The 24,661-nt window shown below is 38.1% G+C and overlaps 1 protein-coding gene across 2 annotated transcripts in view; it reads right to left on the reverse strand.

Annotated features, from left to right (window-relative positions):
- LIN7A (lin-7 homolog A, crumbs cell polarity complex component) overlaps positions 1 to 24,661 on the reverse strand; it is a 63,463-nt gene that overhangs the window by 13,169 nt on the left and 25,633 nt on the right. For both annotated transcript variants that reach the window (XM_080393289.1, XM_080393290.1), the window contains exons 2-3: positions 19,098 to 19,216; positions 1,899 to 1,970 (exon numbers count right to left, since the gene is read on the reverse strand). In XM_080393289.1, the coding sequence (XP_080249415.1) occupies positions 1,899 to 1,970; positions 19,098 to 19,216 (191 nt within the window). The remainder of the gene's footprint in view (positions 1 to 1,898; positions 1,971 to 19,097; positions 19,217 to 24,661) is intronic.

The following is a 24,661-nucleotide window of genomic DNA, read 5'->3' on the forward strand; positions in this document are numbered from 1 at the left end:
CCCTGGAAGGATATTCTTATTTTTAAAAGTTTAATTTATAAACTTTATGAAATCTTGCAAACTAAGTAACTCCTGAAACAAGAATACGAGTTTTTATAATATAATTGGATCAAAGCTTCTACTGAAAAATTAAATCTCAAGACAGTGGATTTATAAATCAATTAGAAAAATCCTATATGGTTAATGTTACTCTAGCAAAAAAACCCACCACGTAACAAGCTGTAAAGCTTGCATCCAGAAAAATATTACATCTTTTAGTTAATTTTTCACTAAAAGTATTTTTTGTACTTATAGATCTTACTACATCATTAAAAAAACATTAAGAAAATCTTTTATTCTTTTCAACATGTGTTTGTAGTCCAAATTGTTTGAACAATTCTGCGCGTTACACTAATGTTTTTTGAGCATCTTAATAATGCTTATGCTTAGTAGAAGCTAGTGGATGACGTGACATAATGGATCATTCTCAGTTACATGTTTTTGCACATGCAGACCTTGTCATCATGCATACATTTTATGTCAGACATGAATGCACTAGGAGAATGCAATGCAGACAGCCCAGAAATAACCAGGAAATATTGCGATATTGAAACATTGCTCTGTAACCCTGCTGTTCTATATGAATAAGAAATGAGAATGGCAAACACTAATTGGATTTCTACCCATTTACTATACAACATAGCAATAATTTCTATGTTTACCTGCAGTGTAGACAAATCAGGATTTCATATAAACATTTCTCTATACAGAACCATAGACCTTACAAATTTACATTGACCATTAACTTTCAACTAGAAAAAGGTTGAAATCAGAACAACAGCCTACAGAAAAGAACGTTCTATTTAGTAAGGAAAATACACTGCAATTTAGTGTATATTAGGTTATTTGCTGGCTACTATACAGCTTGCTTCTTTAAAATACTGTAGATATCATTGTGTAACACACTCCCAACCTTCATCTTCTGATACAGCTTTAAATGAAAATGGTAAGATCTTAGTTCCATTAGGATTTCAGGGAGTTTGTCACTAACTTCACAGGAGTGGGACCATAATGAAGTATCTCTAAAAAAACATTTATGGCTTTTGCACATTTACCTGTTTTGCATAGTATCTGCTATACTACCCAGAAGACAGTGCTGCGTACAAAATTATAATGGGAAAAAGAAAGCCATGGTGGATCTCTCTGTTTGGAAGCATCTAGCTTTGTGCATGTTATGAAAATACAGAGCATATTTCGCACTGGCACATAGAATGGGCTTTTTTATGTTTGTGTGAATTCCCTTAGAAAATTATTGTTTTAGTAGTAGCAGTAATGTAGCTGTCGTAGTCCAAGGATATGAGAAAGGCAGATCCACATGGATGGAGAGACAGTACATTTCATTAAAACAGGTAATGCATCAGAAAAAAAATGAGCTTGCATTTGGCTGTGGAGTCTCTTGATCAGGCTATTTTTGTCACTGTTCATCCTTACCACTTGCTCAGTACCTACAGTTCCCATTAATTAAAACTGGAATTTTGACTGTTTAGTTTCTATCCATCTCCCAAATCATTGTGTCCTCTCTGGATGATCTGTATGGGAAAATAGTCCATTAAGATATTGGTTGTTGCAGGCAGATGTCTACAGAATGAACCAGTAGATTTGCTTTTGCAAAGCAACTTGTCAAAAAGCATTAAATTCCATAAAATCATTCTCTTTTCTTAAGCTACAGAAGCAGCATAAAGGTTGAAATTTTCCATTATGATTGTTACCTGGGAAGTAGCACTGGTTCTAGACTCTGGGCTGCCACTGATGTCTAAATTTTCTTACAGTGTACACACGAATACCTGAAACACACACGCGCACAGTCAATTACTAGGTCACTTTGGTAACATGTATTTCAACAGTTGCACGTATCCTACCTTTGCAGTGGCCCTGGCTCGGAATTCGGGGCAGCCATTAACAGTTATGGTTTCATGCATATATTGATACACCTAAAATGTTCATGAAAATAAAACAGAATTAATTATAGAAGCAAAACAAGGACTTTATATTAACCCAGACAGGACAGTCCCTTTCCCTCATAAGACTATGTTTCATTAATGCTGTATTCGTGCAATCACATAGTCAAGGGTCTGCTAAACTTGTGCGTGCTTAGATTTACAGATAACATCAATCTGTGTTTCTCATGACACTTTGCAAAAGTAACTGTACGTCTTCCAACATGATTCCCTTCCCATCTCTACCATGTCATTTCCCAAAACCAATTAGGTTCTATGTTATAAAAAATCGGTGTCTCCAGGCAACTGATTTGAATGGAAATGATCTGAACTGATTTGAGTGATGTCTTAGCCTCCAACAGTGGCTTCTTTGTTCTCTGAACTTTCCTATGAACTAAAGATTTAGGAGATTGACATTAAAAAAAATAAGTAAGCAAGCCGCTCAGCATACAGATGCTGAAGAGTGGAAGTGAAAATTAAATTTTGGAGAAAGTTCACAGTACTGGTTTCCACCAACCATAGCCAGGAAAGGCAAAAAGGGCTGGCAGTCCAGTAGGTCAGACAGGGACAATGGGTAAGATTATTCTTTATAAAGGAATTGTACATTCACATAAATAGCATACAATCAACATTACCAATATGGACAACTTTCTGTCTATTGTTTTTTTCTGGTATACACTCTTGGTCCCCTTTCTGTGGTCCTTAATTCTCCCTTTTAAGGAGAAAGGAAAAGGCTCTCTCACACTGACTTTGTTCTCTCCATTTGTCATGCTCTTAGATGAAAAATATCATAAAATGCCTTGATACCAGCTAGTTATTTTGAAAGCAAACTTAAAAAATAAAAATATTTATATATGACACATGGAATATTTTTTTAAAGACAAAGGTGAATGCAAAGAAATAAAACATTTTATTTAATTTTCTTATAAAACCATCAAACTGCAAAAAAATGTTCCTATATGCCACTGATCTACTCTGGCCATTTTCTTGACCTACTTCATCAGGAGTTTTGTCTTTTTATGTGCTTTATGTCTCAGGCTGAACTCCTCAGAGAGAACCTTTGCTGGCAAGGTATGTTAGCTTTTACAGCAATCTCTTTCTTAGGGTCCCTGAGGAATGCTTTGTACTCAATTATACCTTCTAAAATATATTTACCTTTCCCTGATTTGGTGATACTTTAGCAGGAGCGCCAAAACTTCCCTCTTTGGCAATGTAAATGTTACTTTGGCAGAGAAGGTGTCAGATCCTGTACTTCATTGTTTTAAAAACAATGGCTTGTCCCATTGATAGGTAAAACTTCCCCACAATGCTGTCCTGATGACTTGTTATGCAGTATCATAATGATCTATCTCTCCCCACCGAGCCTGTTACCGTAAAACTTGCACACTGATGAACATATTGCTACAAACATCTAAATGGAATTAAGATGCGTGGCTTATTTCTGATCTCAGTGGACAGGCACAGTGGAAATCACAACACTCTCGAGTAGTAAAAAGTTTGGGATGATTGATCTCCAAACTTTTTTTGAAGGATATCATACACAAGAGAAAAGCAAAAAAGGAAAGGAGATAACAAATGTGATCCATTTTGGAGATCTAAAATATGCTAAACACTTTGAAAGTACAGCAAAAAGATTATTTGCCTTAAATATTATCAGCACATAAGTAATTTTAGGGCTTAATTCGGAAAAATTTGGGCCAGTGAAGAAAACTGAGACAAGGGGAGCGTGCTGAGAAGTTTCCTGCTTTCCCTATTTGAAATGAAATCATGCTTCCATTGGTAAAATTGATGCTGACCTCAGAGGAGGCCAGGACTTTGCCCTTATTTTTAAAAATATGGGAAAAGAAAGCTCTTTTATAGCCTCTAAAAGATCTCTGGCTTGTTCTACATTTGTACTGGATGGTGCCATCATAAAAATGGGTTGAGTTCACATACTGCACATTATCCTGCACAGATCAGTGCAACGTTTATAGTGTTATGTTGTAGGACATATTCTTATATGGGAACGACTACTACACTATATAAGAAGAATACAGTGTAATTGCAGTACTGCATCAAGTACTTCTTACTTCAAAATCCATATTGTATTGAACCACTGATAATACCTTATTTTCTTGCTATCTGCAGGCTCCCCTTCGTCTTAAAGCATGAAAGCAGATTGTACATACTGTTTTTGCTTGCACAGCTATAAATGCTGTGGCTGGCTATAATGTCTAAAAGCATATATTTGATTGTTGAATGATTATGACATTAAATTGTTTTGAAAACAGGTCACGATAGGAACAGTTACTAAAAAGTTCTTTAAAATATTCATTACTAAGGTAGAATATCAGAAAGGTGAGCTGATAGCAATACATTCATGTGACTGTTTCCTAGGTTTGATGTCATATAACTCCACATTGCCTGCACCCTACCAGTATTTAGCTACCAACATCTTGGCAACTATTTGTACACTGGTGAAGGAACAAGCTCACTAGTGTGTGATTGGTTACCAATGTGTTAAGAAATCAACTGACTCAAAAGCCTGTGAAAAATATGATCAATGATATCATATAATCCCTGAGTTCAACTGTAAATTCTCAATGATAACAGATTTTAAATGGTGTTCTTCAAATAATTATCAGTGATCATAATACCTATAGCACATTTCTTTGGAAAAGAAGTCTTGCATGTCAAATTTCACTCTCTATAAGCAACAGATGCAACCAGTCTTGAATATATGCTTGAGGCATTTGCCAATCTAATTCTCCTATTTGACTGTTACATAAAGTTTAATGCAATTTGAGTTTAAGAAGTATAAAATATACACCTACAGAACCTTTTTATTATTAAGTCAGTTTAACAACTAAACACAGATTGACTGTACCTGTTCCACCAAGCTCCTTAAACTCTTTGTAGGGTTCAGATCTAAACATCACTCATTCTAGCAATGCACAAAAAGCACACTGAGGTCCACAAATAATTGTTGTTTGCCTGTAGCCACACTAACCCCTTTATCTATGTTGTTCTCAGCACCACCTTAGCCATGACTTGTGCACAACGAATCCATTCTGTTGCCTTTTCTATGTACAGAGAACAGATACAATGAAAATCTCTTTGTTCTCAAACTAAATAAGGTGGCATTTAAAACCTCCCAGAGTGGAATACAGCTTCTTGTTCAATCAACTGTATATGAGAAATTGTTGAAATTGTTTTATAAAATCATTCCTTTCAGTGCCTACTGTTGTCTGTACATCTGATTACATTTTTAACTTACAGTGGTTCTGCTGAATCTAACAATGTCACCCTTAAAATGCCCTTACAAGATCTTCTGTAGATATCGTTATTTGGACAAATGATCAATACAGAGGAAGACATAGATGCAGAATTTAACTGTAAGTATTTGAAAAGCTCCTTTAGGATATTTACTAAAGAAGTCTTTTAAAACAGTGACCTTTGTTGACCATGACAGATGAATCATTCTGAAAGACATCATTGTGTAATACAAATGAGTTGAAGGAGGACAATTAACATATCACAGAATCACAGACCCGTTGAGGTTGGAACGGAGCTCTGCAGGTCATTTCAGCCAAACCCCTTGCTCAAGCAGGGTAACCTTGAGCTAGTTGCCCAGGATAGTATCTAGACGGTTACTGTATATTACTAATCTGAGAAAGAGCAGTATATCTATTTTTGTACATACAGCTATTTCTTTTTAGAGTGTCTAAAAGACTACATGGGTGTTAGTATTTGCTGACAGACTCCATACACAGTCTGATGGTCTAGTGCCTAGGGAAAAGAGTTTCCACAATTCATTAACGATAGAGATTAAATTACAGGTGAAATGTCAGCATTTCAAGATGCAAAGCTGCAGCTGTAAGGTAAATGGTAATGTTTCAGATAATTCCCTTCCCTCCCCATATCTACCAAGATTCTCAGTGCCTGTACACTGAATGTTCATCAGGTAAAATCATGCTGCAGACAGGGGTTTGTTTACACAGCTCTCATTTGTGCTGCGGAGCTAGTTTTCTCTTTCCTGTGGTGCAGAGAATACAACACTCCCATCAAGAAATACTCCTGAAAGCAGGAATACAGATCTCAGACTTTTTCAGCTTCTGCAGGTAGTCTCCTCAGACACCATAATCTGAAGATACTCTCCTACAGTACTCAAAAAATACAAAAAGAATGAGTGAGGAAAATTACACCTAGAATATCTGAACTTGGAAGTGAATCCTCCTTGTACTGTGGCAGCTTTTGCTGGCACAGAGAAAGGTACATTTTATTACTTCTCCCAGCAGGAGCTGTATAGAGTCAGATGCAGCAGGTATTATTGTTACGACGATGGTCCTCATCCCCATGCATTCAGCTGGGAGGTAAAGCAGCTGGTTTAGCATTACTGAAACACAGGAAGGGGTACTGCCTTACAGGTACTTTAGGAGCTAGCCTCTTAACAAAAATTACTCCATAGGGACTCATAACAAAGCAGCACATACAAGGCTGGCCTATTTAAGTCAACACGAAGCTTTAGGAGGAGGTCCAGGAACAACAGTTCGCTTAGCAGCCTGTTTTATAAAGGTGGCCAGAAGCAGCATTCTGTTTACAACCTGAATGACGCAGCATCTTTTCTGCTGAATTCTCAAACTTACAATGTAATCAAACAGATTTTGTTCCATTAACTTCCTTGAGAGGTATTCAATGCTTCACCCCTGATGAAATATTAGGTAATTCTAAGGGCAACTGTACCTGCAATAAGGATGCTCAATTGACTTCAGGACAATTTGGTCTGAACAGCAGAAAGGAAGAGGCATGAGGCAGAAACCACTTCAGAGCAATGAACAGAACAAGTGTTCAAAAATCCCACAAACAAAAGCCAAGACAGCGTACATTGCAATTCAGACCTGTGAATTAGCAGGCCCAGATAAAACTTTTCTGAGATTTGTGAGGAAGTAAGTTTTTTGAAAATGTTGAGTTTCTTAGCACATAACGTAGCACATGTAAGTAGTAAGCAGCTGTGCTATCACAGTGCCTGTGCTATGATAATATATAAAATGACATAAAACCCTTCCTTCAAGAAGTCACAACCTAAGTGCCATAGGTAAGCAACCCGTAAAGAGATTGATAAATAATGTTTAACACATATATTGGCATAATCTGCATTTAGTTTCTTCAGTTCATCTGCCATATTTTTTATTGCTTCAATGTAGAAGAGAATTGTGTATCTATTTTTGGAAGAAATCTTTCAAGGAAGGGAAGACAGGAGCCTGACAGACAGTACAAAGGGAGAATTCACGAGACCAACCAGTGCAAGGAAGACATAATTGGTTCATTCCATTTAGGTAGTCACGTCAATGGAACAGTATACATGTGTGCATCCTTGCAGAACTGAGGTGAAGCTATAAAAGATACATTGTTATTTACTTACACCTCCGCATAATGCTTCTGCCATCAGCTACGCTGAATCCCTGTTTTCCTAATTGCCTTCATATGTTGGAAAGGATGAAGCAGTATTTCTCCCTTCTATGATGTGAAGTGGAACGGAATATATCAATCAGTCTTTTACCATGGTGAAAAGGGCTCATGTCTGTGTATATGTGCTTTATTCAGCACAGCTGCTGACCTCTCTCCTCCCCTCTTCCCAAAATCTGCAGCCGATTATCAGACCTTCAGCCTCCTTCTAACCTAAGAGGTGAGACCCACATACCATCTTGTTTGGTGTGTGTGTATCAGTCCTTGGGGCAGGAGGATGCTTGCCCTTGTGACAGGGAGAAGTTACAGTGCAAAGGTGCCCTGGAGAGCTGCTGACCTCCACTGCAGTGCCTGTGAATGCCTTGTTTCTAGGGCAAACTTCCATGGGCAGCACAAGCCAGTTGTCTTTCTTTCTCCTACTTTGTTTTCATCATTTTTGCCTCTTCACATTCTGTTTGGCATTTTGCCATTCTCCACAACCTCTTCCCTGGATTTTTCATTCTTAAACCAATACATTATGTCTGTGAAGGGGAATGCATTGGTTTGTGTACCTGGATAGACACCCCAAGAGCTGTACTTCAACACTCAATTCAGATCACACTTTTACCACACCAGCGAGCAAGGACGTTTTAAACGCTACAAAGATCAGGAGGGACTCTGCTCACCTTTAACCTCTTGCACACCACAAACCATGCAGTCTCATCTGGTAATTTCTGCACCAATCCAAACTTTTGCTCGAACTATGGAGTCTTTAGAAATGTCTGTGAATTTCAAGCTTCCAGCTTGCTTAGGAAATTGGTTAACTGGTTAAGCACATGCCCATTTAAAATGGATTATTTCTAAGCTAAATTTGTTCAATTTCAAGTTATAACTGTTGGAAGTAATTGAGTATTTTTAATCTCTTTCAGTAATCTTCCCTTCTTCTCCTCCACTGGAAGTGTATGTAGGTCTTTGTCTCATTTTGGATACCTATGTCCTTTATGATAGGTTTGTTAAGATTTCAAACAGTATTTGCTTTTCTACAAAATAACCCACAAACTGACCTAATTGTCCACTTAAGATGACATCTGAACAGATGAGGACATAAGAGAAGGAAAACAAGTCAAACACAACCAAAAGCATATGTAAGCAGTGTGGAGGTATGCAGCTTACCAGACCATTCTTCCTCTTTCATGATGACTTTTTACCTCTGTAACTTTACTCAAGCTCACAACCAGCTTGTGTGTTGTGTACACCAGTAGTGGAGTGCTTCCTTTCAGCCATAAACCCGTGGTAGCTCAATGAAAACAGAAAATCTGTAGTGATGGTGTATTTAGCTTTGTATCTTTTGAATATCAAGTGAATTTCTGGGTTTGTGCCTGTGTTCTGCTTTTTCAAATTATCTCATATGATAAGCATGCTCAGGAAAGCACAGCGACATCATAAAAGCATGTTTTCTCCAGCAGAGCTACAGCCTCTAGCTAAGATACTCTACTAAACACAGTCATACACCATAGTCCAGAAGACAGTAGTGCCATGGGGAAGTTGAAAGCAGGCTGATTTTCATTTCTATCTATCAAGTTGACTTAGAAAAAAATGTTAATATTCTTTCTTATTGTATTAATAGCTGCTTTTATCTTTGGCAGTTAATAACAAAAAAGGTGGGAAGGGACTATTTTTGAAGACTGAAGAGAAAGAGAATTTGGAAGCCTATCCTTCTAAATCACAGTCCTTGCAAGGGACATTGACAACCTTAGAAAACCACTGGCTGTGGAAGAACACCACAGACACCATGTATACAAACCACAACTTCAAGGCTACAATAAACTTAAGACTCTTCTTAAACAAGATTGTTTCAGCAAATTCATTTGAGCAAATCAATCACAGAGGCCTGTTTTGTTATAGGCCTATGCCACATATTTGATTAATCCCAACAGAAGCAGAATTAGGCAATGTCACACCCAGGCGCACAGTGTATACTGCACATCAACTTCATTCTGTCCCTGAGAGCACGCTGACAGAAGGCCGCCTTTTGTCAATGTCAAAAGGACAAGTCAGTCGATGCCTGTGAGGTTGAAATGGTTGAAAAGTACCCTTGAGAGGAAGGCATGTGCTGCATTACAGAGCTAACTGGAAGTACCAAAAAGTCTGTGTTACATAAATTATTTCTTGCAGGTACAGAATTTAGATAACTCATAGAGAAAGCTGCTTTGTGAACAACTAGTATTAATGAGCTATTTATATCTGACAGAGTGTGGTCATTCAAGGTTGCTGGCATTCTGAGTATTTTTATATAAGCTTTCATTAGCCTGTGAGCAGTTATGTTTGCATCGGGATAACTGTTGGTGTCTATTTTCAAAACAAAACATCTGTATTATTTTCACAATTGTCCTACCAATCCCCTTCCATGAAGTAACACTGCATGGATGTTGCCACATGCAACAGGGCTGCTAAGCCATTAAAAAGCTCAAGCCTGTAAATGAAACTCAGTCTTGTTTAACAACCTGAGGAGATGAGATAGTTTTAATTTCAGAACATGTGGAAGAAATATTATGAAAGTTGGCTTTTACATTTTCATAGAGGATATTTTATTGAAAAGTTTCCTTCTTTGGGGGGCAGGGGTTATAGAGGAAACTAGGTCAGTTTTACCAAAGTGAAAAAAACAATTTGAATCTTGATGCATTATTAAGCTGTCCTTAGGCAGTAGGAAAAAAAACAGCACAGGCCTGAAACATTGTTAAAAATAAATGAAGTATAATCACCGTAAGGGTATAATATTGTAATTTAGGGTGGAATACTTTATGGAGGCTCCAGTTAAAATATTACTTGCTCTGTCATTTTTTCATTTTTTTGTGTGGAAAAGGGTGGTGCTCACTCTGCTCGGATGGTATCTGTGTTGCTGTCTGAAAGCTGAACCAAGTTTTGGTCCCTTGCCATACGAGGCTGTGCCTGTCCAAGAAACAACGCAACAGGGATTACAGGCTGGGGCCAGAATCTCCTTTCTCCCTTCTGCGTGAGCAGAAGAACATAGCAGATGTACCAGGAAATGCATGCTGTCACATCCTCTGCACATATTGGATGAGTCAGTTGAAAAACTCCTGGTGTTGCTGTTAGGACACACAAGACCTCTGTGTGCCCCCTCTTCTTCCCTCCAATGTTGATTCTGGCTGGAAACATCACTCTGATACCATAAAGTTAATAGGAATTTGCCTGGCACCCTTTTAAGAGTAATGAAAAACAGACTTTTATTTGCAAATAAAAATTACTTATATGAGGAACATCAACAGTGTGATTGGGTCATTTAGTTTATTTCATGTCCCTAACACACTGTTCTATACTTTGCTCTAAGTCAATGGCAACTATGGGCCAGAGTCTTCGAGGACAATGTTATAGGTGTCTCAGAAATTGTATGCTTCACAGTCACTAAACCTTAGAAAAATACTGTTCTGAAAGTCTCTTTTGCTGCTTCTACTGCAATATACTGGGATTAAAAGAAATACTAATGTGTGATTAGTTTATTCCTGTAAGACCACTTGGGACTCATAGTTTATAATTTGAAAGTCTCTTAGACCTCACTGCCAGTTACTTTTGAGTTCAAAAATATGCCAAGCGTTAATAAACACCAAGTTCCCCCTGTCTGTATATGCTGTTGGGGCTGCTGTATGCAATATCCATATTCCCAACTTCAACAGGTTTCTCAAAACCTTGCCAAAATTAGCACCTGGATGAAATGACATAACCTGAAGCCATCATGCAAGTTCATCTCAAGTGTTTCTATCAAGCTGAGAAGGCAGGGAGAAGGAAGGAAACTGTTGATGTTTCTTGTCTAAAATACAAAAAAAAGATGTAGTGGAGCTTTGAAAACAGTTTTACAATTTCTTTTCTTTTTTGAAGGCACAATTAAAAAATGGAGATTAAGCAGCATTTCTCAGGAGCCTCATCACTGACATCAGTTAAGCAGAAGCAGGGGGATACTGAGGCTCCATCAGGGCGGAAACAGTGGTGCAGTGGCTTCCAACAACCTGTCAGCATATATATTCCTCAGTAGTTCACCTGATTTCTCTCAAGAGGAAGAAGCAGGCTTGAGATGAACTGCAGCAGAGCCTATTCTGTTTATTCTTAAGAGTTTATGTAATCAAGTATGATAGTGCAACAATAAACTAAAATGATAATGTGAGGAAAACAAAAGAGATGCAGAGATGCACCACTCATGTTCCACTGGAGTCACCTTCTTCAGTACATGCAACTTCAGCTGTGTGTAGAACTAAGAACATCCCCTGAGCACCATTCTTCAGAGGGTTTCAGGATATAGGGCACAACTATCCAGATAAACTGTAATATGAACAAGGTATGTTATTTCTTTGATTCTATACATTGCAGCACTGAAATATTTATCTTTTGTGAAAGGCACAACTACGTAAGCATGGCAAATGTGAGTAGACACACAGCCATCAGCCAACTCTGAAAATTGATCTTTAATCAAAACCAATGGGTGAACACGCTGATTAGAGACCAGTGAAAGGGTCTGCCCCCAGATACTGGGGTACTACATCTGTGAAATCAATGTATGTAGCTATAGGCAGCTAAAAAAAAAATGACAACAGCAGTTGTTTTAACCTCCTGCAGTGAAGTCATGGAAAGTGTAGGGGCTTAGTAATTGCACAGAGACTTAATAATGCCTTCTCTCAGACAATAACGCTTGGGCAGGTCGGTAAATTCATATAATCGCCATTAATGAAGGCCGTCTGCTGAGTTACAAGGTAATCATTACAGAAGTTCTCATTCATGCCATCTAGGGCTTGCAAGCAACAGAGTAATGCTTCAATCACTTATGGTAAAGTGGTAAATGGAACTTCATTAGTTTTCATCGTTTGTGTTATTTCTGGTTACATTCATCCTGAAAAACAGCATACATTTTAACAGTAGGGTAATTTTATTTAACAAAATATTTCCTGTGTTTGCTTCTAACAATCTTTTCTGCTGAATTTTTTTGATGCTTAATACAGCATGGTGGCAAGACAAAAAGAAGGCAGCCCATCTTTTGAAATTTGATTTTTTCCTGCCCTAATTTAGATACATTACAAATCCTTCTCTCAACTCATCATTATAGATACAGTACTTCTAACGAGGAGAAGGAAAGCAAAACTCTGTACAACATGAAAACATTGCTACTTTGTCATACCATTATCTTTGAATAAAGCTGAATAATTCCCCTTTCAAACACTGATGGAGGTACTTATTTAGTGGACATTTTTATCACTGTTTTATGTGGGTTTTCATTGCTGGGACAATGGTAATGGAAAAGGGATGGAAAGGTACTGCAAAAAATTCTTGCAAACACTACACAGCCCCAGAATTCTGGTAAACTGGGCTGGTTCAGCTGACATTATAATCCACCCTGATATCTAAAAAGAAAATAAAATGTTGGAACTTTATAATTAGCATCCAGAAATGCAAATTTTAATGAAAAGATACAAATCAATCCATGCATAAGCATGTAAAAATCTGAACAAATTTGGTCAATTTGCAAAATTCCATGTTTGCTACTACATGAATGCTGCTGTTAAATTAATGTGCAGTAATTTTGAATGAACTGTCTGGAATACCAGAACAAGGTATAACAAAGTATCAGATTAGCCTACGGAGAACTTTGCTTCCCAGCCAGTCTAATAGGGTATGATGCTAATATAACCATATCACTTTTATGACCTGAGTTAAAAATCTGAGCTCATAAATCTTGCTCACTTTACTCGTATGAGTTGTCCTATTGCCCTTTTGTTTACTAATTGCCTTATTAGTAAGTCCAACATACCACTTTTGCTTAATCTTGACCAACACTTGCATTTGCATGGGTAAAGTGACAGCAGGCAACTTTCGATGTCAGGCTTCCCACTGAGCCTTAATCACAGCTCTGTGCTGTGATTTATAGCTGTAAGCATTCTCAAAAAAAAAAAAAATTCCCCCCCCCCCCCCCCCCCCCCAAGTTGCCTGTTATAATTCAAAAATTTCACAAGCTCGGCTCGCCCCATGGGGATGAGAGACTGATTGGAATCGTGTTTTTCCTTCTGTAACAAATATTCAGCTCCCTGTGAAAAGAAAAGAGTAACAAAAGGCAAGATTTGAACTCTGGGGCTACTCTCGGTGTCAACCAAGACAATTTGGCCTGGTGAACCTGTATTTTTACAGGGAATGGGATTCATCAGGCAGGAAACAATGGAACCCTGCTTTCAGAGGCTAGGTCTGGGAGGCAGAGGAACAGCATTATATTGCAAACTGAACAAAGACATCTTGAGATTCTTGAAACACAACGAAACCAGGATTTTAAATGACCTCTACATTAAAATCCAGAATTAATGATTTTAATAAAAGTATTAACAAGAAGTTTCACCCGAGTCCAGTTAAATTGTTATATTTAGTACAGCCCTTTAAAATGGAGTACACCACCATACTGGGATATCTGAAATAAACAGCTATGGGTTCCAGCCAGCCTCCTGCTGTCACACACTGCATCACACTGTAAAGTAACAAGTACACTATCACCAGACTCCGCTTTCAACACTCGGCTGCCTTCTTTTGGTTCCCTAACATTTGCAAAGACATGTATCAGGGTTAATGATGAAAAGTGCAGGTAGGCAGCTTGAGGAAATGACCAGATAATAATGCGGTGCATATCAGCAGCACTGGGATTCCAGGTGTTCAGATTGCTAAGGCACAAAAAGGAAAATTATTAATTAAAGGAAACCATTCCAATACTGACTAGGTTTGTTGAACTGTCTTGCCTAGCATGTAGTGAAACTATGTTTTTAATATTATAGAACATAATCAAATGTATCTCTAAAGTAACTGGGGGGCATCCAGAACTCATCAGAAATGTGTCAGTGTTCTGCCACTGCCATTTTTTGGCCTGTTAAGTCACTAGTGGTCTTTAAATGTCCAGGATGCTCTGTCCACAACATAATGTTATATTAAATTTAAAAGTTTTAGACTATTGAAGTAGAAACTGAACTATTTTCCAAGACATATGCTGTTTCACAAATTAATTTCATACAAAATACACAACAGCATTTTGTGTTGACTGCTCCTCCTTGTAAGAAATGATTGCCAGTGACCCAGTCCTGCAAAAGTGCTCTTCTGTGATGACCTGGTATTTTGGTGGAGGCCATAAGATAACAGGATGAAATAATGGTTATTTTTGTGCGTCTGGTTGACATACCACATTTTTATAAGGACTTTCTGATCTGACTACTTTTGGTATTAATAAAAGTTTCCCTACAGGCATTCACCAGTCAGATTTTCTTTTAAATAATATCCACACAGAAGAACATTAGATTTAATCTTGAAATGGAAAATGGAGTAGTGAAGGAAGGCTGGAAGGAAAGTGAGATACACCTGAATTTTAGACATTTAATATACAGAAATAGAAACTTGAGAATCAACCTGAAAGAAAACTTCTGCTCCTCAGGAGATGCGTGGTTTACAAAGCTGTATTGTTACTCTCCTGGCATTTCAGTACCGATTACCAGACATTAACAGTAAATGAAATTGCTGTAATATGCTAAGGCTTGCCACATTTTCTTGTTGACAGTTCACTGTGTTTTGCTCAACTGTTTGTTCTGCCTTCTGTGCCTACAGCTCTTTAAGGTTTCTTGCCAGACCAGAAGTCCACCTTATCTTATAGTTCTCGTAACTTCCTTTTTACTGACTTACAATAATTAAAGTCTTTTTATCACTTCAGGTTGCCTAGTTTTATGTTGCATGTGAATATACCTTCTCAGCAGTTCAATTATGCATTCACTTTTGGAGCCTTGCCCTTCTTCTGTTCCAGTAACCCCCTGGGAATCAGAAGACTATAATATGGCATCAGCTTTGAATGAACAGCAAAAACACATGGAAGGGTAAAGGACTTAATGGTATAATGGACAAGATTCATGCATCTTTTGCCAGGTGACAAGGCTACAGAAGGCTAATTAATCTTCATATAGCTAGTGAGCTTTTGAAAAAAGTAATTTTAAAGCATAATTAATTTTTTCTTCAGAACTCAATTTTAATGTGACCAGACTTCGGTTAACTTGTTTCCTAGTCTAGGGGTCTTCAGGTGAAAAGGAAATACTGAGGCCATTACATACTTCAATTTTTTCCATTATTTTCAGAGCTATTATATATTCTTGCCCAGTGCCAGACAGAGTATTTCAGTTGGTGGTACTTTTATTTAGCTAAGTGAGAACCATTAATCACCATTTCATGACATAGCATCCTAGAAAAATGCCAAAGTACTTCTATTTAAATTTCATTCACTCAGTCACTTTAAGAAGATTTTATTTCTATGGGATATTAGTGTAGGGATTTGAACTGGCAGGTTGATTTACTAAATAAGTTCCCATAAATACAATTAATTACAGTCATTTAATAGATTCCTACATATTAGATTCAAATGTATGCCATCTAATAACGTAGCTCATACTTTCAAAGGCTAATTGATTATAAAAGTGACCTCCTGCTTTTGTAAAGAATTTCTACTTGTAGAAGGGACAAGTCACATTCAATCAATACTGTGTGGATTATATTTTATCTTTGATCTTTTCACCTGCACTCAGCCCAGCACTGAGTTTCTCTGGGACATATTTTAACAATCAAACTCACTGGATAGTTATGTGTCTGTAATTTTTTAGATTGGAAAAGAAAATGTTTATTTTCCAAAGCTCCTCAATTACAGAGTCTATAGGACTACCGCAGTCAGCCTTAACCTCTTTTACTAGGTTTTATGACGAAAGAAAATCAGGCTCAGCTCTTGTATTATACAATGAACACACCACACTGCAGATCTGAATCTCTGCATACGTATAATAGCCTCTTACAAAATTTGCGTACTAATACAAAGCCTGCCACTGCCCTTCATCCCATTTTGATTACTCCTACCTACCGCTCACACCTGGTCTGTTTCACTGTGTTCTCCAGGAAGGCTCCTGTGTTCTAAACAACTCTCACTTTTCTCCTTACTTCGCTGTGCCTTCTTTTGTAAGGTCAAAAACTTTTCTCCTCTAGTGTATGTAGATGCTAATAGAGAGAATTAGAAGCTAGTCACCACACTCTCACATCTTGCACCTGGGTGAAGATAAACAATGGGAGGGACCATTTGCAGGGAGAGTTCATAGAATCATAGAATCATTTAGGTCTGAAAAGACCATCAACCCAGGACTGCCAAGTCCACCATAAGCCATGTCCCTAAGCACCAGATCTAAGTGTTTTTTACACACTTCAAGGGATATTCTACCACCTCCCTGGGCAGTCTGCTCCAGTGCTTGACCATCCTTTCAGTGAAGCAATTTTTCCTCATCTCCAATCTAAACCTCCCCTGGCACAACCTGAGGCCATTTTCTCTTGCCCTATATTATCCTATGACCTATTTCTGTCTAGCCTCAGCTACCTCAAGCTCAAATACAGTCAGAAAAGAATGTGCTCTTCAATTAAGTAGCTATCAGTCTTTCATAAACTCCAGTGTACATGAAGAACATGCAAGAAGGGCATCTCTGATTAAGGCATGACCCAGCTCAGATATCCTCCAAGCCCTTGCTGCAGTGCTTGGAGGTGTCTAACAATGTAACATGACCAAAATAGTCCATGCCCTTCTAAATATTTTTTTTTAAATGGTAGAAATTATTTTCTGCAATTTTCCAACAACTCTTCAACCGGTGGAAATAAAGAGCATTACAGGTTAAATATTTGCCAAGGGCTTAATGTAAGCAACTGGAAAGAGGAGCCACATGTTAAACAACCTTAAGTACTATCAATATATATGTCAATTCTCCTATTCTCCATAAACAAAAATATTTGTTACTGGGACTTTTATATTTGAAGATTTTTTTCTAAAAAAATATTTACATACATCGTGATAAATGGCATTAATAATTTTTTGGGTGTAGAAATTTTGTTCTCTGATAGTGATCTATTAGCTAGATAGGTTATATACATATAAAACACATTAAGTATTTAAATAGAAATAAATGTTTTTGCTTATGAAGCTGCTAGAACTGATCTAACTACTAATTCATCATCACTCAGTTCTTGTGTAATAACTAGCTCCAGGCTTCTTAAAGTGACTATTATTTGGTTGTAAGAATCTAACAGTTATTAGATAGTCTGTCACGTGCAGGTTGTCTTTACATGCCACTCTATAAAGAACTTCTGTGCCACTGAGATTATTTTGTCAAAATCTACTTTCAGTTCACTGAACTGAGAGTGCATTTATCTAACTCATTTTCCTACTTCCTAGGCACTGTACCTGTTTCAACAAGCTTTGTGTTTGTTTCTGCTAAGACTGTTTTCCAGAGATGAATATAAATTTAGTAAGATTTCACTGATGATGCTGCAAAGACTGAAAGTTGCCTTTAACAATTATGGTACCAGGCTCTGCTATCTGAAAAAAGTCCCCAAACCCCACAAAGGCAACCCCACAACTTTTCAACGCCCTGTGGTCAATTAAAGAAGCATTTACTAGGTCAACTGAAAGGACTAGTCAGAATATCAGCTTTTCAGGGTACACAGCACCATTATTTATTGTCATGGAACACTATTCCCTTTAAAAAGCCTTGAAAACTGCCATTTAATTAAGTGGTAGCCTCTCAGTTTCTCACATTGAAGAATATATTCCATAAAACAAAGAGTATGTTGCATTTTGCTTATTAAGCTGATGTCTGTTTCTCTCTTTCTTTCTTCCAGCCACCCAGCAGTCCACTCAATCAATGTGCTGCTGCTGCTGCCGCCTAGTTATCAGGAGTTCAATTCTGCCACCATGGAGGGAACATTAGATTCCCCATTGATTTCAGTGAGGGAGCATTAGTTCCAGGCAGCAGACAGATAAACTGAAACAGTTTTAACAGATTTTCTGCTGAAAAGATGTTGCCTTCTTTAGGGCATTTCAAGCTGCTTCTGTCTGGCACTCAGTTAAGCAGGTAAGAAGTCTGACAAAATGTTGTATTAACTCGTGGTTTCTGTCTAAGAAACAGAAGTGTTTGTAATTTAACCACTTTAAAGATGCTGCGTGTATTCATGCAGGAAGTGGGGTGCTGCTTCTCTAGTTTGACTAGAAGAAAAGAGTCATCATTTATCTGCTATTGAGCAGAGCTTAGGAAGGCCCAGACCATGTCTGGCAGGGTCATGATCACAGTTCTTAGCCATCTGACAGGGGTTTCTGACATGTGGAGCAAGGCCCGCGGGGGCTTGGCTACTGACTTCAACGGCAAGAGTCCTGTCGGCTTCAGTTAACTGCAGCGCTTGCACCATTTGTCTCTCGCAGTGTTATGATTTTATCAGCACATCCCTATCACACACCTGAGCTCCAAGGAGAAGCATTTAAGCTTGCACTGACCCAGCTTGGCACGTCCCCATATCCCAGCACAGTGCTGTACAGGTTAGCACAGACCCTGAAACAGCATGACCAGAATACTAAAGTACTAATTAATCAACCTTTCTCCTTAGCACGGCTAATTGCCTCAGGCTTGATGCCTTGCTGACGCAACTGCTCTGTGTCTGCTTTTCAGTAACTACAGCATTCTGCATAGTAGCAGGCAGCTACAGACACATCTCACATCCATCATCCTTTACACAAGGTACTTCTGCTTCTCCAGCACTGAAAGGCAAGTACATTTTTCAGGAGAGGGATGTTATTCCGAGAAGTAACAAAAAATTTCAGTTTCATACCTCTCTGATAGCTGTACAAAACTCACTCTGCAGCACCTTCTTTAGGGACTGTAGCTTGTGTACTGGTACTTCTCCAGATTCTTGCAGTTTCTCCAGCAACTCAATTGCTCTTGCAACATCTGAGTGGGGGAAAAAAGGGAATACGGATCAGTATAAACAGTGACTAGTAAGTGACTAAAGGGACACACTGATGGGCATTTTAAATTTAACATCAGCTTTACCAATGCATACTATATTAATCTTTGTTACACCAGCCTCAGCTAGGCAACAACACTGCTGTTCAGAGATCCAAATCCCAAAGTATGGACAAACAGCATGTGCACATACAACAGACGCACACACAGAGGTTCAGTCTTAGTCACAAACATTCTTTGGAACAAAGCTACCAGTTCAAAGCAGCTAATCCATATTAGCAGACCTAAAATACTTCTTACTTTCTGCATAAGAGAAAGTAGCACAGGAACAGTATGGGGGCTGCTTTCAGAAAGTTGGAGTACTCATGTAAACGCCTTCAGGGTGACAACACCGAAGAAAAATATTTGATCTTCTCATAAATCTAAATCTAAATATCAACTACTGATAAATAAAGTCTTTTAGAGACAAGCAAAATCTGCTAGGGAAGAATGGGAAGTCTGCTAGAGAAGGGTAAACATGTAAGGCTCTCGTCTAGGTCTCCAAAGACCTGACCTGCCACGCAAACCCCATATGACCCACAGAAATACATGGAATATTTTTGGTGGCCTGAATTCTCCTTAAGTGCTTGTGTGCTGTCAAGGGAAAGATCGAAGTGTCTCTGAAGCACAGTCCAAAGAGCTTAAGTGATCAGCCATATTGGTGATCCAGTTGAACAGTGCTCATACCCTCACTCTCACAGCATTTTTCCTCTTTAACACTAGTTCCTAATTTACACAATTACTACAACACATATATATATAAAAACCCAAACAACCCATGAAGTGCCCAACGATCCTTTATGGGTGGGGACACAGGGGCATAAGAAATACTGGCCAGTCTCATGGAGGCTAGCCTAGTCATGTCAGGGACACACTGACTTCCATGCAGGATTGAGCTGAGCAATACATATCCTGGTCAGTCTTCAGGATGATAGAGCTTAAATACAGGGTTTTCTCCTCTCATGTCATTTAATGCTGGCTTGCGGCTTTTTCTGTAGGTTTGCTGGTATAGTTGAACATGGCAAGTCTTGACTGTGTGGTCATTCTCACATCTTGTAGTGTCTTTTGCATAGCCACCAGAGCCACTACTGGCCAGTCACACCACTCTACTAAATATAGGTCTGTATCCTAGTGATGAAATGAATGCATAGTACTAAATGATATAACAACAGTTGAGGCATTTAATTCTCTGCTTTAACACAGAATAAAGAAATAAACGCTCTCCCTGCCAACTACACAAATCCAAAATGACTACAATGGCTAGAAGCAACATTATATAATTCTCCTTTACGATGACAAAGATTTTACTGTTTGTGACTGGGAGATTATGCTAATTGAAACAGTTCTTACAATCCTTGGCTTGTAGCTGAGCTATACTGACCAGATATACAACAAAGACATGAGAAGTTTTCTGGAAATAGAAAAGAGATGACAGTAGATGAGCTGCAACAGGAACAAAATCATAATTGTATATTTGCATTTATAAGAAAATAATTAATATCCAGCTGAATCAATGTTAGGAAAAGAGAAGATGACATCTCAAAAAAATTAAAATTTAATTAAAAGAGGCAGGCAACTGGTCAACATGGTAGGTTGTGCCATAGTAGATTAACACCCAAAGAATTCTCAGGCTTTGGCATCTGCCAAACAAATAGCTCTAAGTCTGAGAGGAAGCATGGCAGAAAGCATGCAGTGTTTCTTTTGGAAGGATATTTCCACTTACTAGGCTGTAGTTTGCATCACAAGAGCAGTCTTGGAGCTCATGAACTTTCAGATGAAACTAACCCTAACCCCATGTTCAAAGACTGCACTTGCGCTTTTGCTCCAAGCAGTGCTTCAACTGCTAGTGGGCACCCAGTCCATGCTACTAGATCACAGCTCGCCTGAGATAATCTCTGCACAATGCACACAATGTGGTCGTGAGGTCCTCAGCACCTCGTTTGCTTTCCTGATCTGCCTGTTTCTCCACTCCACACTATCTGCTGGCAGAGACGTAGCCAGTATCATTCAAAAGGGGTCATCTGAGAGACATAAACCTTGGTGTGAGGGATTAATGAAGCAGGTTTGTGAGGTACATGTATGGAGACACCAGTTGAAGCTGTATTTGCAAATAGAAAGGGAAGAGATGATGTGGAGGTGTACCAAGTAACGCCCTTCTAAAGCACTTACTGAAGTGGTGATCAGAAAGCTAAGAAGAGATCTGGGAAATAAGGTGGCCATGCAAATCAAGAAAAAATGAGATTCTAGAAAGAAGAATACGACCGATGGCAGCAAATACTTCAAAAAGGATGGTTTTGAGATTTAAGAAGAGGTAAGTACACTCTTTAGCAAGAACCATGTCAATGGAGTGCAAAAGAATGGCAATGCATTAAAAAATATGATGCAACAAACAAGATTTTTAATGTTCTCGGTAATAATAATGTCACAATGATTTTCTAACAAAACTATCAAACAATTTACTTTGGATTTTTTTCTTTTAAGTCTGTATCTGCCATCCAAGACTTGCAGTTAGCTAAATACTAAACTCACACTCCCCAGTTATTAGTACCAATGGGTGCAAACTGCTATGTCAGACAGCACAAAGCAATTAGGTGATTAATTCTGAAGGAGCTTCAACAGCCTACCATAATAGATCAGATAAGGCCTCTAAAATTCACGTGATACATGATAGCTACTCAGTAATTCTAAATCAGACTGGGGCCTTTTCCAGTGTCAGTTCAGGTAAGTTTCGAACTCACCGTCTCACAAGCTATACTTGTAGAAGGTCAGTGCCACAGCTGACAGATTGGTTGCTGTTTTGCAGTTGCTTAGAAGTTTCATCACTACACCTGCAAATTCTGTGAATCACCCCATATTTTCTGTGGTCCTGAACTAAATGATATTCAATGAAAAATTTGTACTAATTGAGAAATCTGGTCTGATCCAGAAGGAAACATAAATAGCTTTAGGCACGTTAATCGATCTAAAAGACTAAATATGGGTCTAAACATTTCCCTAGGGCATGGACCAGACTGTAGATGACAATTAAGCACTTCTAAAGTGACAAGTGTTACAATACAAATGATAAATTCAAATTCTGGTTGAAAAGTCTGGCACAGGTGTTTAGTATGCAGTCTCACAGGCAAAACTGGGCACCAAGTTGTCATTATTTGCTAATACTACATTACTTAACTTTGTGATTCAGAAGTGGTTGGGAGTACAGAAAAAGCAGAATATTCCAAGAGCATTCTCATTCTCCACACTTCCAAATTCATCCAACATGCTAAAATACATGAATGCTGCTGCCCAAGTTCTCGCTTTGATTTATTATTCACCTATCATATCTGTTAAGAATAAGCAGTCTTCTTACTCTTGTCACAGTTAGGCCCACAGCTTGATCAGTTTGGCAATGGCTAGTGGGATATTGCTCATGGTAGAATACAGAATAATAGAGCTTCATCGGATAAAATTACAGGATGAAATTGAGGCATGTGTTCAGGGCCAGAGCTGTTTGTTGCCAGCTGATGCTTTGTTAGGAGCACGTGTTTTTAAACACAACTTCTGAAAAGGATTGTTTTGTCTACTCTCAAACATTTTCCAAAATATGAGCTCCATTATGCTAACACTAAACTCATGCCAATATAATTGAAATCTATCTTCATTTCCCATAGAAATTAGTGGGAATTTTGAGTAACAATGTGGGTAGCATTATTCCTCTGTATACTAAGATGCATACATTTTAAAAGCAATATGCACTTATTATATCCAACTCTAACCACACTTTTTTTGTTTTACCATTTTTTTCTGATTTCCTCATAATATGCACAATTCCTTTCTCTCTCATTCTGTTTAACATTCACTTCCCTTTTTGTCTTCTCATCATCATGCTTGCCTACAGCCTTTCAGTAAATAATACTGTTTCAGCATGGTGGGTCACATTATCAGTGAAATACATAGAAGGCAGGGGGCTGTGGGTGGAACACATTTTATCAAGTGCACTCATCAAAAGAAAAGCATGACTCTCAGAAAAAAGAATCTTCATTTTAAATGTTCCTTCTGTATTTTCATTTGAATGAAGCTTCACTTACGTTGCTAGCAGGACACAAGCAGAAAGTTACTACTATACAAACCCTAACAAAGAGAGGAATCACTAGAACACAGAACTAGCAAAGTACCATACTGTGATACAAGTGGAACACTCTCATGTAATACTAAACAAAGTTGAATCATGTATACATAGCCATACAGCAGTTGAAAGAAAAGTCATCTGGCTTAGTTATCACTTTGTTCTGTTGTATATTGTTTTCACTTGCTGATTTTTATTCAAATAGCTAGCAATGCACAATGTAGACTGATATATTTAATTTGCTGAATTTTTTGAAAAGTCAATGCTATTTCCAACACTTTGCAATTCAGCTTTTACAACTTGAAAGCAGATTATGAATCCACAGAAAGAAACCTGGCTGGTCTGAACTCGGTGCTCTTTCACTTTACTGTTAAAATTGGGTAGTCCAGGCTTCAGCATTCTGTGGAAGTTGTCCAGTCTGGGGGTTCACTCCGGTAGATTTTGTGCAGGGTTTGTTTGTTTCAGTTTAGTAGATAGGTTGAAAATTATTAGGAATAATGTAGCAAATTATTTTAGCATGCTAAATATGTCCCATCTAATACTACAGTGACTCTTGAAAAAGAACACACGTGCATGCTTTATACTGCAAAATGTGAAAACTGTGGTATATCTACCAATGTCTAACCTTTCTCTCTTGTGTTAGTCTATGAGTGAGCTGCAGTCCTTAAAATAAATGTATTATCCTCTGACTTATGAGACTATTAGGCAGTTAAATAGTAGCAACAATGCTGTGTAATACTAGTTTGGGTTCAAACAGTAATCGCTCAGAAACACAGTATTTCTTTGCTCTGATAACTGCTCTAGAAATCATGTTGTTGGGTTGTTCCCAAAGCCAAAATACAGTGATCACTTGTTTATTAAGAAGATATTAGAGAACAGGTTTCTCATCTTCTTGAGGTCTTTCTACGCCTTGTTCCTGTTAATTCTGGAGACCTTCACTGAATTAGTATGCCAGTTACTAGGAAAAGTAAATGTGCTGCATCAACACCACCCTTTGGTACCTCAGAGATATAGAACATCACTACAAACTGACAGCAAGGATACTCAGTAAGTCTCTAAAATATTCATAGCTTCACCATGGCATTACAGAATAATAATCCTGGAATTTTTAAGCTCTGTTCCATCGTCTTTGAAGACCTTTAATAAGGCTGAAGGTGAAGAATTTCCATGATATAACAGGTCCTTTCAAATGTCAGTCGTTTTTCATTCCTCCAATACTTCCATTCAGGTTTAGTTATTCCTTTAAGCTCATGAGAATGCATTCCAGAATTCTTAATGTTATTCTG

This window comes from Falco punctatus, assembly GCF_963210335.1.
Source record: "Falco punctatus genome assembly, chromosome: 6".
NCBI classification, from domain to species: Eukaryota; Metazoa; Chordata; class Aves; order Falconiformes; family Falconidae; genus Falco; species Falco punctatus.